The sequence below is a fragment of the Carassius carassius genome, chromosome 15 (assembly GCF_963082965.1).
Source record: "Carassius carassius chromosome 15, fCarCar2.1, whole genome shotgun sequence".
Lineage (NCBI taxonomy): Eukaryota > Metazoa > Chordata > Actinopteri > Cypriniformes > Cyprinidae > Carassius > Carassius carassius.
In genome coordinates this window covers 18,724,509-18,741,620 of record NC_081769.1, presented here as the reverse complement: position 1 = coordinate 18,741,620, position 17,112 = coordinate 18,724,509, and the positions used below count along the sequence as shown (strand labels likewise).

The following is a 17,112-nucleotide window of genomic DNA, read 5'->3' as shown; positions in this document are numbered from 1 at the left end:
TTGCATTCTTTACAAAATGATTGCATTACATTGATGAAAAGATAACTGAATGAGCCACTGAGAATTCAACGAGGAAATAAGGGTAAAACCAGCTTATTGTCCCCCAAAACAACTTCTTTTCTTATCTTTTCTGTAAACTCTAGAACTAGATTTAATGTTTTTAAATAAAAATGACTTGAGGTTTAGGTCCTGTGTATGACTGCAGATTGCTGTGGTAACCTTTAAGTTGTAACTATAGACTAAATTATAGCACGACTTAAAGAGGAAATAATGCAAATAAAATTAATTTCACGATCATATAAAATGTCTTTAAATTTTATTTTCTCAAATATAATAATAACTGTATATTTTCATGCATATTAAGACCCATTTATACAGTGTAAATGAAATAAAAAATAAAGCTGAAGACAGCAAATTACTATTACCTGAAGAACATTTACTGTTAGTTTATGCATTTTTTCCTATAAACTTGAAAAAAAAAAAAATCTGATGATTAAATATTCTTTATTAAATTCTTTCCACAATAAATATTCTTCTGAAACTGTTGTTAATAAAAGTTAATAAAAACATGACAATATTATTTGTATTGTCATGATTAGTAGAATTAAACAAAAATATGATCAACCAAATAAAAATGTGTTAAACATACATAATATCTTGAGTTAATGCATGAACTTTGACAAACATTAAATAATGTTTACAAAAATGTTCTCTTCTCTCTCTTATAAACAAAAACTTAAACACGTGGACTAAAATATTTAAAATCCACATAAAGTGACAATATATATTAAATTCTCTTTTGTCTGTTACTTTAATTTCCTCTATTTTCTTTACAGTCTCTCCTCATCCGAGTCTCACAGTCTTGTTCTTGCAAAAAACCTGCAACAATGGCACAATTTGGCCACCTGATGGCAGTGTTGAGCCTATGCCTGCTGGCCGCTGTGGTGAACTGTCAAGGTAAGTGTCCAATCACAGTTCTCTTTTCATTGGAGATCATACAGACTTATTATATTCTAGTCATCATTTTTTTTTATTCAGATATTACTGCTTTGCTGTGTAATTTAATCATGTTCACAGGGATCTAAATCTTTTGCCTTTGTTTTCTTTTTCTATAATAGAGACCCCCCCACCACCTCCTCCTCGTCTGGGACAGGAGATCTGCACACACTACACTCAAGGTGGGACCCTCCTTCTGGATGGGCCAAAGGTCTTTGAAATGATGCTGATTGAGTTTGGACGGGCAATCCAGGTCTGTATAAATGTGGTTTTCTTAAGGGTTAGTTCATCCATAAATGAAAATTCTGTCATTAATTACTCACCCTCATGTCGTTCCAAACCTGCAAGACCTTCGTTCATCTTTGGTACACAAATTAAGATATTTTTGATGAAATCTGTGAGCTTTCTGACCCTGCATAAACAGCAAGGGAACTGCCACGGTCAAGGCCCAGAAAGGTAGTAAGGACATCTTTAAAATAGACCATGTGACATCAGTCGTTCAGCCTTAATTTTATGAAGCAACTAGAACACTTTTTGTGTGACTTTTTTCCAACAAATTCTTCTCCTCCGTGTCAGTCTGCCATATGTTTATGATAGTACCACAACGCATGTGCGTGGTGCTGCCAACTAACCCATTACCTGACCCTCAATTTCTATCTTCAACCAAACACAAAAGAAGATATTTTGAAGAATCTGGGTTACTATACAGTTGGTGGTCCCCATTGACTTCCATAGCATGGATTAAAACTGCCGGAAATCAAAAGTCAATCTTCAAAATACCTTCTTTTGTGATCAGCAGAAGAAATAAATTCATACAGGCTTGGAATAATGGAGGGCAAGTAAAAGATGACCACATTTGCAGTTTTGGGTGAACAATCTTTTTTAATCAATTAAATACATTTTGTAATGATATTTAGATATATAGGGATTGCTAAGGAGTCCAAGAAAAAATTGGGTAGTGGGTAGGAAAAAGTAAAAATAAATATTTTCCAGTTAATATTTTAGTTATTTGTTCTATCTGTAGAATAATTATGAGATAAACTTGAGTTAATTAATTTAAATGGAAAACTCATGTTTAGTTATTTTATTGGAAAATGCATTTATATATATATATACATACATACACACATTTATAGCAAGCTGGCTTTATGATTTAGAAAGGTTGTACATTAAGTTTGAAAATTGATCATGTGCACCATTATTATTCTCTGTCTCTCTCTGTAGACCCTGAACCCTATGGTGACTCAACAGTGGATGGATGAAGTAGATGACGATCACGACAAACGCCTCAACATGGCTGAGTGTGCCAAACTCGTCCAGAGAGTCTCTGATTCCATCCAGAGGCCTCCACAATAAAGAAGTCTCGTCAAATGATTGAAGTAACTTGTACTTGTGTACGGAGTACAGTTTATGAAGAAAAAAAATATGATCTCACAGAAACTTAGTATGTAGGTCTGTAGCTTAATCTCATACAATTAATACTATAATGAAGGCTATCAATCATAATCTAAATAAAGCTATGTATTGTTATATAAATTTCTTTAAAACCAGGAATTAAAGAATCTTAGTCAAAAATGAAGAAATAAAATGGTCAAAAACACAGCTGTGGTGTCCATTTTTGTGCTTTTGTATACTGTGTTGATGACAATGAATGCACCCGTACGAAAAACTAGTATACTTCAAGTTTATTTTATTAAGTATACTTAAGTAAAGTTCAAGTGTAGTTTTAAGTATACTTTAGAAGGTATACAAATATCAGTGTTCCAGTGGTATACTTGTAAGTGTACTGTTTCAAAACTCCTTGGGACTAAATTGGCCCAATTGGCCCAGTATACTTCAAGTATAACAATAGCAAACTTTGAGTACACAACTAGTTTACCTCTATGTCTGTAATTTGTACTGCAATTATACTAAAAGTGAACTTATAGGTACACTGATAGATTACTAATTAAATACTTTGTACACTTTGAAGTACAGTTTCAGTAAACTACTAGTTTAGTTAGTTTATACTGCAAGTATACTCATAAGTTTTCTTTAAGTGAACTTTACATCATACTTTAAGTATACTACTATGTCCTTATTTAGGTTTTAATGTGTATATATTTTTTTTACATGAATATCTGAACATACAAAACATCCAAAGAAATAACAGGGTATCTGCTTGTACAAAAACGTTTTATTGTAGCTTCATGCATAATTTTTTTAAACACTTTAATGTGTTTCATATAAAATAAAGAAATAACATTTTGAACAAAAAGCTGAAAAAAAGACTATAAATTGGATTAAGAATGTTAATTAAAACGTAGATGGAGTCAATCAACACCCCAAAGCTTGACTGTAATTATTACCTCTTCATCTGTCATTTTATTCCATAATGTTACAGTTTTGATGCTGTTTCATGTCAGATGATCGTGTTACATGTTTGAGTCATTCTCTGTTTGAGTATTTGGCATTTCTTTTGTCTCCATTTGTGTGTTTTTTTTTTTTTTTTTTTTTTGGGGAAATTCTGTGCTGAAGATGTTCACTAGCGCCCTCTACTGTCTAATAATGAAAACATGGATTTAGAATTTTTGTAAGTATGTCAAATATATTTAAATGTTATTTTAAGTATATTTCCGAGGAGTACATAAAGCCCATTTCTGAGAAGTACATAAAAAGTAAACTAAAAGCATACTTTATTATTTTTAGTTTAAAAGAAGTATACTAGTAGCACACTTGAATAATTTTTTTTTGTAAGGGCAGGTAAAACAATAAAATAGCCAATCCATTCAATTACTGCCTCCCACAAAATAACAGTCCAGGTTTAAAGGTTTTTGGATTAGCTAGCGTTAGCATCACCACCTATCGTTGTGGATTAGCAAATCGCTGATACTTTTAAGTTTAATTAAAGAGGTTTACAAAATAATGAATTCACTTACCCAATGAAGAAAGGAGCAACTTGGGCATCACTATTTTCTCTGTCTTCAAATCTTTCCACCTTGTGTATGCTATAGCTACGTTTGTTCGTTTTTATGTGTCATTCTTTCTGCCATCTGCCTTAAGATCTTTTCTGCTTCTTCAGCAGCTTCTTCTCTGCTTGATAATACATTTCCATTCTTAATTTTTGCTCATCTCAACACCAAACTACACTACTAATGTGTCTACAGAAGTGGCTGGCAGCCATTGAGCATGAGGATTTTGTCAATTGTTTAGTGAAAAACCCTGGTTAAGTTACTTTGAATAGGCCTAATTATTTCAAAACAGTGAAAAATACACTGCAAAAGGTGAAACATACTACAGATAATAAAACACTTTTAGAGAAAGCTATTATGAGAACAGTCTTCATCTAATGCAGAGGACTCCTCACAAAAACACTGAATTCTTAAAGGGATAGTTCACCCAAATATTTTAATTCTGTTATCATTTACTCACCCTCAAGTTGTTCCTTCTTTTCTTTCTTCTTTTGAACACAAAAGAAGATATTTTGAAGAATTCTGATAACCAAACAGTTACTATTTTTCATTGATTACACTGAAAATGTAACAAACCTGAATCCAATGAGAAATTATCCTAATGTGAAATTGCAGGGATTCCTATTGAGATTAAAGTATTTCACCATTGGAATTTCACCATACAAAGGTAAATGTGAACATACCCTTAATGTGTAAAACTTTTAAAATTAGCATTAAATTATTAAATGCACCTTTAAGAGCTCCAGTTCAGGCAAAACGATGAGATTTGGCTGATAAAAGTGATTTAATCAGACTCTGGAGGTGGTGTGTCCAAATCTGATTGCAAAAGGCATCTTTATCCATTGACAGCCATGTATATGCATCTGTGCATATATACATTCTTCCACAAGCAGCATATAAATCACACATATTTGGTTATACTATAACAGAGTTGCTACTGGAGCCCAATTTTAAACGAGAGGTCTTAACAGAGTTAAATTAGTTTTATTTTTTCAAGGTTTGCTACTTGGACATCCCAGCTTACAACAGTCGCTCAGCAGCTGCCATTAAAACTAGTAGTGCAAATGATACAGTACAGAAAAATAAAGTAGGTAAAGCTTGAAAAATCAGCTTGAATGTTTCGAGTCTACGTAGAGTTGCTCATAAATACCTGCCTTAAGCAACTGCACATGAAACACAGAGAGAGAAGATGGCTAGACAGCTGGACAGGAGAAAAACAAGGTCACCATTATACTCTGTGACCTTTGACCTAACCTGCTTTACTAGCAGAAGTTTAACCCCCTGATATCTATGACAGAGGTCAGCAGGTGCCGAAAGGGTTGTTGCTTGTCTGTGCCTGTGTCTTCTGCTCTCTGTCTCACGTTTATTACTTTTCTCTCTAGATTTGAAGAATGGAGTCTATGTATTAAAAACATGTCGGTACGACTTGTGGTGCTACTGGCATCTTTGTTAACATCTACGGTTCTGGCATAAAGACAGAAGCAGACAGATGCGAACAAGCACGAGGAGACAGATATAATTAAGGCTGTTAGGAAAAAGGAGACCTGAATGAGATGAAAGTTAACAGAACAAACATGATACAGGAGATGAGAAGGGCTGAAGGAAAAAGGGAGAGAGCAGCACATTCCTCCTCCTCTGTCTCTGCTTCCCTTGTTTGGGCTCTTCAAAACAACAGCTGGAGCTCTCACAGGTGTGTTTTACTTGCTGAAAGCTGAAACATATGAGCTGACATTGCACACACACACACACACACAAATGCCTGCATGCTGATGCAGCAAACACACACTACTGTTTTTCAGAGTTCAGCGAACAGAAGTTTAAAATGCTCTTTCTGCACATTTATTTGGATCATCACTGACATGTTAGAATGTAATATAAAATTGTAATACATTTCAGATTTAAAATTAATTGTATATTTAATATGACTGAATCAACTTAACTACATTTGGTTACACCAATAATAAGTCTTTTTGAATTTTAAATCAAGTAGTTTAAATCAAGTAGAAATAGATCCTTAAGGTGCCAATTATACATTACCACGCTTCCAGTGCAGACAAAACAAGTTATTGATCAACTGTATATGGGAATCATTAAAAATGTCACAGAGTATAGTTAGCAACCTAGACAGCCTTAAGGTGGTGTGTATGTTTGTGTGTGTATCCGAGACAGTCTCTGCTGCAGGAAACAGTGGTATCCTGTTTTGCTGTGGACTCCCATTGTTGTACTGATTAAACACTAATATACACACCCACACGTAAAACCACAGCTACTGAGCTGTTAGTGATGAGAACAGAGCAGTGTGTCCAAGATCAAGGAGATGAGATTCATAATACACACATTTGCCCGGATGCTTTCACACAAGTGCTCCCATCTTGTGTGACAAAGGATAAAACACTGGACACACTTTTGTGTGTGAGCGTAGATTGAGAGTGTTGTCTAGTCTCTCTGTCTCCACATGGTCATCCATCACTCCTGACCGTCCAGCCCCGTCTCAGTTTATTTATCTGAGTAACAGAGAAGGTTTTCACTGTAAATACACTAAACCGTTTCCTAGTTTTGGCCTGATGAGCTTGTCATGGTGTGGCCATTTTTCAAATGGGAAATGACAAGGTTCTAACCTAATTATTGTCTTTTTTTTCTTGAATATTACTCACTTCTCCTTTATCTGCAAAAAAAATGAATTCAACCGATTCATGGAAGTCGCTTTCTATTTTCACTTCAACTAAGATTATTTTACAGGAATATTTCAAGCAAACATAAAACATTGCTGAACATGTGCTCCCCTCAGGTTATGTATGTAGATGAAATGAGTTTCTTCATCAGAATAGATTCGTAGAAGTTTAGCATGACATCACTGCTCACCAGTAGATCCTCTGCAGTGAATGGGTGCCGTCAGAATAAATCCAAACAGCTGATAATAGCATCACAATAATCCACAAGTAATTCACACAACTCCAGTCAACATCTTTTAAAGTGAAAAGCTTTATCCAAACCTTTACTTACAACTAAAATACAAGTCCTCCATCCATAATATTGCTTCCTCCAGTGAAAAAGTAATCTCGTCTGAATCAGGTGAGAAAAATGTACAGATCAAGCACAATGAGTCAAATAGTTCTAAACAAATAGGTTTTGATGTGAGAGGACAAGAGGGGATTGACTTTTTCACTGGAGCACTTGTATTCTGAGCAGAAGTTTGAAGTTAAAACACTTTAATGTTAATTGATGGACTGGAGTCATGTGAATTACTTGAGGATTATTGTGTTAGCTGTTTAGACTCCAATTCTGATGGCACCCATTTACTAAAGCAAATAATGTATTACTAAATTTATCCAAATCTGTTCCAATGAAGAAACAAACTCATCTGCATCTTGGATGGCCTGAGGGTAAATACATTTTAAGGAAATTAGTCATTGCCAGACTAATGCTGTATTTATATACCTCTTTCAGTAGTGCTGAAATATTTAATATTTATGATATTATAAAATATAAAAAACTATGCATGATTTAATGCATTTCCGCCCCCGTTGTCTGTGACCTATAACTCTCACAGCAGAATGGACCTGTGATCCATTTTGGGTCATGACCCGCCAGTTGAGAACACTGATCTTCTAACGCTTTGTTTATCAATGTAAACTCGAGCATTTACCATTAAAAGCATTTAAAACAAACATGACTGAACATCTTAAAAATCCTTTTGTCTTCGACAGCTTTGCTCAGCATTGTTTCTCTCACAAAAGAGGTTTTGCCAATCACTAATTCTCGTTTTCTTTCAGAAACACACTTTCTTGATGAACAATCACCACCCACAATGCTTTTCCTCTTTCATGTCTTTCTCTGTGAAGCAGACAGGAAAAGCATGTAAAGACTCCATAGGCAGTGAGAAACAGCAAACACACGGTTCCCACTCGCTCGTGCTAACCAAGACAAATACAAACAAGCAAACATTTGAGGAGAGCTCTACAAAACAAAACACCTAATAGTGGGAGATAAATGTGCTGTTATTTCCCACAGAAATTAAAATGTCTGTCAGCACGCGTTATGCCTTGGCTTTTGAGCGTATTTTAGTTTTCATTGCTCACAATCAGCGCTGATCCTCTCTGAGACCAGAACAACATCCTCTCACATTCCTCTGCTAAGCTCTCATAACTTCTTCTCTCAGTTTCAGCCAGACAATGAAGGTTATATGTTATATAAAATTTATTTGAGACATTTTGTTTTCCGTAAACTCCAGAAAGAACATCCCTCTAAATCCCCTCTGATATAATACACACTGTTGCATAGGATATAAAATAGTACAAAGGAACATAAAAACACTCACAAAAAATAAACTTCCAACACCAGAGCAATAAACAATATAACAATAAAACAACATTGATATGTTTTAAATGATCATAATAACCCTTTTTTATATTCACAAAGCCCAGTCTTAGAGACTTGGAAAGGCTGCAGTGAATAAAGATGTACAGTAAGATATATAATGTAAGTTTATGTCTGTCACAGATCAAACAATTTAGCATACGTACCATTAAGTGGTTTAAGATTTTATGTTATTGTTTTTATGGGTTCATTGTAAAGAACGATGTTCTGACAGTGACAGGGTTAAGAAAACAACCTTTTTAGTTTCCAGCTACAAAACGTACAATTTCCCTGTTTTCTGAAATCTCAGAGACTGATATTTCGAATTAAACAACATTCAGTCAAACTCATTTTCTATATTTGCGTTATTCTTCAGCACAAAGGAAAGTTTTATGCACATAATATTTCTTTTGGGCTTTGTCAATGGAGTTGGATCATGATGAAATAGCTGCCAAACTGCTATAGGGACACAGTTAAGAATGATGTTATGATTAATTAACAACCTGAAAACACTACATTCATTAAGTAACAGAACTGTACCTGCTTAACAGTAACACATCACTTTCAGAGAATGAGCTAAATTAACCCTTCTTCCTACAAAACAACTAAACAACCATGGTTTGGCTACACTAACCATAGTATTTGTAGTAAAACTTTGGTAATTCAAATGGTGATCAAACAGCCAAAAAAACAAAACCAAAAAAAAAACATGGTTTCTACACATTTACTATAATAAATCTATGGCTAATTTTCATAAGGGAACAAACAGGTTTGAGCTCTCAGTTAAAGGTGTGTTGTGTTTGCCCATTTTGAACACCTATTAACTAAGATATACATGCAAACAAACTGAGAGCGTCCTCATCTTTACAAGAATTAACCAAAAAGATTAAGTGAAAATAGTCTGTCACTCAGAGAACTTACAATTCTAAAGATATTAATGTACTGTCATTATTTACTCATCATTATGTCATTCAAAACCTGTATGACTTACTTGTCTTCCAGGACACAATAAAATACATTCTGGGGAGAGTCTTTCCCACCCAATTATTAAAAAAAAAAAGTGTACAGGAAATTTCATGATAGACAAGTATCAGAAAATAGATCTTAAAGACATGTTTGCTACATGTAAGTTTATATGATAGTCTGATAATATTCCCCTCCAGTGAGCTTGATCTGAGTTATTCAGATGAATAAACAAATTCATTAAAAAGACCAAGAATAATCAGTTCATGAAACAGGTGCCAAGAGCTAAGATTAAGAGTTTTAGTTTCTTAAATCTTAACTCACAGCTTCAGAAAACTTGGAATACAGTAATGGTATGATGACTACTATGGTATGGTCTTTTTTTAAACACTGAAAGCTCCTGTTCCAATTCTTTGCAATTACATGCAGAAAAAAAAACAAATATAAATATATATATATATATAAATAAAAAAATCAACTTCTTTTGTGAGCAGAAAATACAGGTTTGGAATAATATAAGTGAATAAATTCAGTTTGTATTTTTTTTTTTTTTTTTTTTGAAGAAACAATGTAATTTAATTTCATCATTTACTCATTCTAATGCCATAACACAGATTTGGAATATAACATGATGATGAGTAAATTATGACAGGATTAACATTTTTGGGTAAACCATGCTTTTTCCTACAAAGAAGTGAAAATTGTCTGTCTTCACAGAATTTAAAGTGGCAGTTTCACTAGCGCTTGGACTTCAGATGGTATCATGGAAGTCTGAAGGAAACCAGAATGTCTTCTGGCTTGGGTAAAGGAAAGTAGAGAAGGCAGTTCATTAAATTCAATCAGATTCAGTGGAAATCCTCTCTCAGATTTGGATCAGTTTATAGGAGGACTTATTTGACATGACAGCTCCGAACCACCAGAAGAGGAAGAAGCGAATTATGCTAGTAAAGATGCCAGGGGTGTTGGGCACCTGAAAGACACAATAATAATAAAAATAATAATAACAAAAAACATGACACTCATCTTCACCTCAAACCACTGTCTCAGATCAGTCTCTTTATCATCTTACCATGATATAATAGTCATGTAGTTGAAGGCCATACAGTGTCCATGATGTCGATGTGAAAAATGTAGCGACGGTCAAGGAAAAAGACAAGCGCTCCACAGACTTAGTTCGCACAATATCCAGCTGGTGGAAATGAAGAACACAAATGTTTTTTGAGAGGAAAATGCTTTTGCTATGGTTTATTATCAAAAAAATAAAACAAGTACAGAGGAGACAGAAAGCAGACTGAAACATGACAGCATCAAGACTCAAACCTGTGTCTTCCACTTAAGCACCAAAGATCAGCAAACCTGAAGCACACATGCTGCATTACAGCTCCAACCACAACCACAACATTTACACTCACGCATAGTCTATGCTAGAACAAGCAGATATTGACACTTGCAGACAGTGATGGAGGGAAAAACAGGAAGCAACAAAAGGAGGTACGAGAATGACAGGAAATACACCACAGGGCACAGGACAGATCGACAGAGCTGGGAGAGAGAGAGAGAGATCCAAAACAGGAAGATGGAAACTATGAGAGGGCACAGAAAAGGATGAATGGAGTGATAAATGGAATGTCAATACAAGACTCCAAACCATTATTTATTTTTTTCCAAAGGAAACGATAAGAGGGACATGTACATTTCTTTTAGAGTTGATGTATGCTTTATGTGATATGCAAGGGAGTCACTGTTAACATAAATTGTATTAGTCCATTTCTTGTATGCAATCTTTTTTTTTTTTTTTGTTCATGGTTGATGGATTCAATTACATGTTTAATTCTATTATGTGGTGTAATTCCTGTAATTTTTTCCCTCCACCGTCAAGCTAATTCATAATCAGCCTTGTTATTTGATCATATTTATATTTTATTATATGGTTTTATTTTCTGTTAAGTTTGATGTGTCAGCATGGTTTTAAAAGTCCTATATAAATAACACATTAAATATATTTAAATATGTTCTATTATGAGTTGTGTTTGTCATAGACTATGCTGGTAATATGCTACAATGCTAATACAAGCTTTTGGTGCTTTCACAATATGTTCATGTGCTTTACTGCAATGTGATTCTCAGTAAATATGTGCAGGTAACTGCTGCCTGTGTATTTAAACAGAATGAATGCTGGTTAAATGTATAGGTGGGTACTCACGAGATCAGCGAGTGGAGAGAGGTACATACTGATGGTGAACACACTGCAGGTCAGACCCAGCTGAGAGAGCTGAGCTTCTCCAGGAGGAATAAGCACAGTGAAATACACCCAGCCTACACACAACACACTCACCATCGCCAGCGTCAGCGAGTACACTCGCCTCTGAAACACACACAGAATCAGCAAAGTAATTATACCATTTATTTGACACATTTTGACTATTTTCTGAACACTCATAAAACATTATTTCAGAAATCTTTTATCTGTTGTATACAGTGGGGTTTAAATGTCTGAGCACACAGTCAAAAACAAATCTTGGATCAAATTTGACTTAACATGGATGTAAACTTTAAGGTTCTTCAATTCAATTTCTCCCCTCAACTCAGGTTTTTATTCATTTTTCAATTCAATTTTAAACTTTTAAATTAAAATTTTCACTCAAACGAGTATTTTGATGATATAACAAGTAATTAAAATGCCTGTATTAATTTATATAGTATTCAATTGTAAAATAAATTTCCGACAAATGATGAACCTAATAATATAACTTGATATTAATATATTTAAATTCATTTTTTAACAAAATTAATTCAAACTATATTATCGATAAAGTATGTAATATGAAATAAAAAAGGTGCATTCATTTTTCACTTCGACTTTTCAATCAAACTGCAATGCTGATCACATACTTCGTAATTAAAATATTACATTAATATTTTATATTAAAATATAAAAAATGCAAACCAGAAGGAAATGGTCTCGGACTTTGGACCCCGATGTATAATTAATAAGAATTAATAAAAAGACAGTGCTAGACGACAAACCTTGTCTTTGGTATAATGACAGTAGGTGATGATGTATAAGGTCTGTAAAAAGGCCCCGATGATGTTCACAGACATCAATGTTCCATCTCCCTTCAGTAATCCATAGTACAGCCAACCTAGATTACTAAAACACACGGAGAAATATTTATCATTCAGACTAAGGCTGATGACACACAAGGGCAACTTTATTTAACAGCGTTGCTTGGGCACTTTCCCATTGAGAATGGGTAACAAAACTCCATCTGGATATTTTAGATCAGCCATGGGCCCGGTGTCTCACCTGGTTGCCCGTTGATGGCAACATTGTCCAAAAAGTTGCCCCGTGTATCATCAGCCTAACTGAAATCCATGCACAATGCATGTATGAAGTTACATTCACATATACAACATGACCGAATAAATGCTACAAGTGTCAAATATTAAATACATACTTCAAGCATGTGGTGAGGAAGGGCAGAAACTGTACGTTATCTGCACTCTGTGTGGCCTTCATTTTCTTCAAGTCTGTCCTGCAAATGCAGAGAGGAATGTAATGAGAAGAACATTATCTTGCAAGATGAGCATAGATACAGGAAGTTATGCATTTGCAGAACATATATTTTACCATTTCCACTGTAAGTTAACACATATGGGGTATTTCCTTTGCTTCAGGTGACCTGCACAACCTCCAAATGTTTACATGCTCAACTTACATACACACACAGAATATAGCGGTTAAAATATACCATGGTTTCAGGCAAAATACCATAATTACTACAGTTATTGGCACAGCTGTAAAATCCTAATAATGTGTGACGTTCTTGCTGTCAGTGTTGGCTATTATCAGTCGTAACAATAATTAAGTTGTACAGTCGTGGCCAAAAGTTGAGAATTACATAAATATTAGTTTTCAGAAAGTTTGCTGCTAAACTGCTTTTAGATCTTTGTTTCAGTTGTTTCAGTGATGTACTGAAATATAATTACAAGCACTTCATACGTTTCAAAGGCTTTTATCGACAATTACATGACATTTATGCAAAGAGTCAGTATTTGCAGTGTAGGCCCTTCTTTTTCAGGACCTCTGCAATTCGACTGGGCATTGCTCTCAATCAACTTCTGGGCCAAATCCTGACTGATAGCAACCCATTCTTTCATAAACACTTCTTGGAGTTTGTCAGAATTAGTGGGTTTTTGTTTGTCCACCCGCCTCTTGAGGATTGACCACAAGTTCTCAATGGAATTAAGATCTGGGGAGTTTCCAGGCCATGGACCCAAAATTTCAACATTCTGGTCCCCGAGCCACTTAGTTATCACTTTTGCCTTATGGCACAGTGCTCCATCATGCTGGAAAATGCATTGTTCTTCACCAAACTGTTGTTGGATTGTTGGAAGAAGTTGCTGTTGGAGGGTGTTTTGGTACCATTCTTTATTCATGGCTGTGTTTTTGGGCAGAATTGTGAGTGAGCCCACTCCCTTGGATGAGAAGCATCCCCACACATAAATGGTGTCAGGATGCTTTACTGTTGGCATGACACAGGACTGATGGTAGCGCTCACCTTTTCTTCTCCGGACAAGCCTTTTTACAGATGCCCCAAACAATCGGAAAGGGGCTTCATCTGAGAATATGACTTTGCCCCAGTCCTCAGCAGTCCATTCACTATACTTTCTGCAGAAGATCAATCTGTCCCTGATGTTTTTTGGAGAGAAGTGGCTTCTTTGCTGCCCTTCTTGACACCAGGCCATCTTCCAAAAGTCTTGGCCTCACTGTGCGTGCAGATGCGCTCACACCTGCCTGCTGCCATTCCTGAGCAAGCTCTGCACTGGTGGCACTCCGATCCCGCAGCTGAATCCTCTTTAGGAGACGATCCTGGCGCTTGCTGGACTTTCTTGGACGCCCTGAAGCCTTCTTTACAAGAATTGAACCTCTTTCCTTGAAGTTCTTGATGATACTATAAATTGTTGATTTAGGTGCAATCTTAGTAGCCACAATATCCTTGCCTGTGAAGCCATTTTTAGCCATCAACGCAATGATGGCTGCACGCGTTTCTTTGCAGGTCACCATGGTTAACAATGGAAGAACAATGATTTCAAGCATCACCCTCCTTTTAACATGTCAAGTCTGCCATTCTAACCAATCAGCCTGACATAATGATCTCCAGCCTTGTGCTCGTCAACATTCTCACCTGAGTTAACAAGACGATTACTGAAATGATCTCAGCAGGTCCTTTAATGACAGCAATGAAATGCAGTGGAAAGGTTTTTTTGGGATTAAGTTTATTTTCATGGTAAAGAAGGACTATGCAATTCATCTGATCACTCTTCATAACATTCTGGAGTATATGCAAATTGCTATTATAAAAACTTAAGCAGCAACTTTTCCAATATTTATGTAATTCTCAAAACATTTGGCCACGACTGTAGTATGTTGGCGGAAACTGTTATCATGCTAAATGGCTGTGAGGAGGCTGTTTACTAAGTTCGAGGGAAGTCAGATTATATTAGGCGAGAGATGTCACCAGCTACGAAAATTATTAAAACCCGCGAGTGCAGTTTAGCTCAGCTGAGTTACATTAACTTAATGTGATTAAGTGATATGACTGGTTATAAATATCAAGGAGAACACACTTACAATCCCGTCGTGAACATCCCGACGGTGAATATGATGCACGCACATGATAGCAACTGCAGAAAATCCATAGACTGAAAATGCGATAAATGATCTGTGCTTCTATTCAGACACCTGTGGAATCAAGCGAGGCAAATTATTTTCACAAAACCTATGAATCTTGCAGTCGTGCAACGCTGACGTCTACCTCCTGAATTTCCGTGTTTGTAATCAGTGGGGATCGAATCCTTCACTCTGATTGGTTATCGCCGAACGAGGCGCACTGACGTCATTTTGTAGTCCGGTTGTGTAGTGAAATAAGAGGTGTAATGTGACGATGATTGTCAGATATATTTCTTTATATATATAAATATCATATATTTCTTAATATAACGAGATTTTGTAGTATAGGTTGTATAGTGAGATGCAGTTTTTAAAAGTAAAAGAGTTTAAGGACTCATGAGTTTTGTTATAAACAATATGCATAAGGAAAAGTGTTTTATTAATCGCACATTGTAGCTCGTTTAGTGCCCCTGTGGTTGATATTAAAACACATATTTTAACCATTTTCTCTCTCATGTAACTATACTGCTGTATTAGAAATTCTAGATTTTTTTGCACTTGATTTTTATAATTTTATAATTTATTATTATAGAAATTATAGAATTGATGCTTTAATATGATTTGCATATACCTAAACAAAGTGATCTAAGCAAATGTCATGATTTATGTCATTGAAATTTCAATGCCATGATTTATATTACAATTGAAGTTGTAGTTTTGTCAAATGATAATGTACTGAATAAGATGCTTGAGTTCAAGGACGTAGTTTTGCTTTCAACATTGGGCTGGGGGGTTCAGTTCACGAATGAAGTGTTTTAGTAGAGTCCTGGGTCATGCTCACTCATAAGGTTGATTGTTTTAAGTTATATATTTATTTTTGTGAAATGGTGTTTTATGCTACCGTCTATGCAGAGTTGGTGCAATAAAGTACCATCATAGTTAACAATTATATGTTTACATAGGATATATATGTGTGTGATGTATTTTATATTACAACCCGAATTCCGGAAAAGTTGGGAAATTTTTTAAATTTTAATAAAATGAAAACTAAAGGAATTTCAAATCACATGAGCCAATATTTTATTCACAATAGAACATAGATAACGTAGCAAATGTTTAAACTGAGAAAGTTTACACTTTTATCCACTTAATTAGCGCATAAGTGCATACGGTATGGGCAGCTTGCATGTTTTGGAAGGCTCTGTGAATGCTGAAAGGTATATAAAGGTTTTAGAGCAACATATGCTTCCCTCCAAACAACGTCTATTTCAGGGAAGGCCTTGTTTATTTCAGCAGGACAATGCAAAACCACATACTGCAGCTATAACCACAGCATGGCTTCGTCGTAGAAGAGTCCGGGTGCTAACCTGGCCTGCCTGCAGTCCAGATCTTTCACCTATAGAGAACATTTGGCGCATCATTAAACGAAAAATACGTCAAAGATGACCACGAACTCTTCAGCAGCTGGAAATCTATATAAGGCAAGAATGGGACCAAATTCCAACAGCAAAACTCCAGCAACTCATAGCCTCAATGCCCAGACGTCTTCAAACTGTTTTGAAAAGAAAAGGAGATGCTACACCATGGTAAACATGCCCCGTCCCAACTATTTTGAGACCTGTAGCAGAAATCAAAATTGAAATGAGCTCATTTTGTGCATAAAATTGTAATCTTTCTCAGTTTAAACATTTGCTATGTTATCTATGTTCTATTGTGAATAAAATATTGGCTCATGTGATTTGAAAGTTTTAGTTTTCATTTTATTAAAATTTAAAAAAACGTCCCAACTTTTCCGGAATTCGGGTTGTATATAGTCATAGTTTGACAGAATTGTTCTAATTCAGCGTGCCATGGGAAATCAATCTAACTTAACATTTTCTTATATTGATGTTGTTTATTTCTTACTCATTAACAGTTCATCAGTCTTTTAATGATTTAATCTATATGACATTTTTTTTTGAATATCTGAAGGCCATGTACCATAGTTCTTAACTGTAGCATAATACGACTAGCCTATTAATCATTACCATTCCAATAATGATTTTTTTTTCAATTTAATCAATATAGCATTTGTTATGAAGAAACAAGGGACGTTTATGAGGCATTTTACAATCACATGACTTATGGGGGCGCAAAAACAGCCATACCTGACAACCATATAGCGAGTTCACA

General features: G+C 35.2%; 2 protein-coding genes across 2 annotated transcripts; one reads left to right on the top strand and one right to left on the bottom strand.

The window, feature by feature from the left end:
- Window positions 1-887: 887 nt before the first annotated feature.
- Window positions 888-2,598, top strand: si:dkey-247k7.2 (uncharacterized protein LOC797677 homolog). The gene is made up of 3 exons (XM_059567173.1): window positions 888-957; window positions 1,119-1,249; window positions 2,221-2,598. The coding sequence occupies exons 1-3, from the start codon at window positions 888-890 to the stop codon at window positions 2,350-2,352; spliced, it is 333 nt and encodes a 110-aa protein (XP_059423156.1). The 3' UTR covers window positions 2,353-2,598.
- A 7,186-nt stretch (window positions 2,599-9,784) lies between these two features.
- On the bottom strand, window positions 9,785-15,118 carry slc50a1 (solute carrier family 50 member 1). The gene is made up of 6 exons (XM_059567041.1): window positions 14,902-15,118; window positions 12,725-12,802; window positions 12,294-12,417; window positions 11,470-11,631; window positions 10,336-10,455; window positions 9,785-10,236 (listed from the first exon to the last, which is right to left on the bottom strand). Exons 1-6 carry the CDS (start codon window positions 14,967-14,969, stop codon window positions 10,129-10,131), a joined length of 660 nt encoding a protein of 219 aa, XP_059423024.1. The 5' UTR covers window positions 14,970-15,118; the 3' UTR covers window positions 9,785-10,128.
- Between the last annotated feature and the right edge of the window lie 1,994 nt (window positions 15,119-17,112).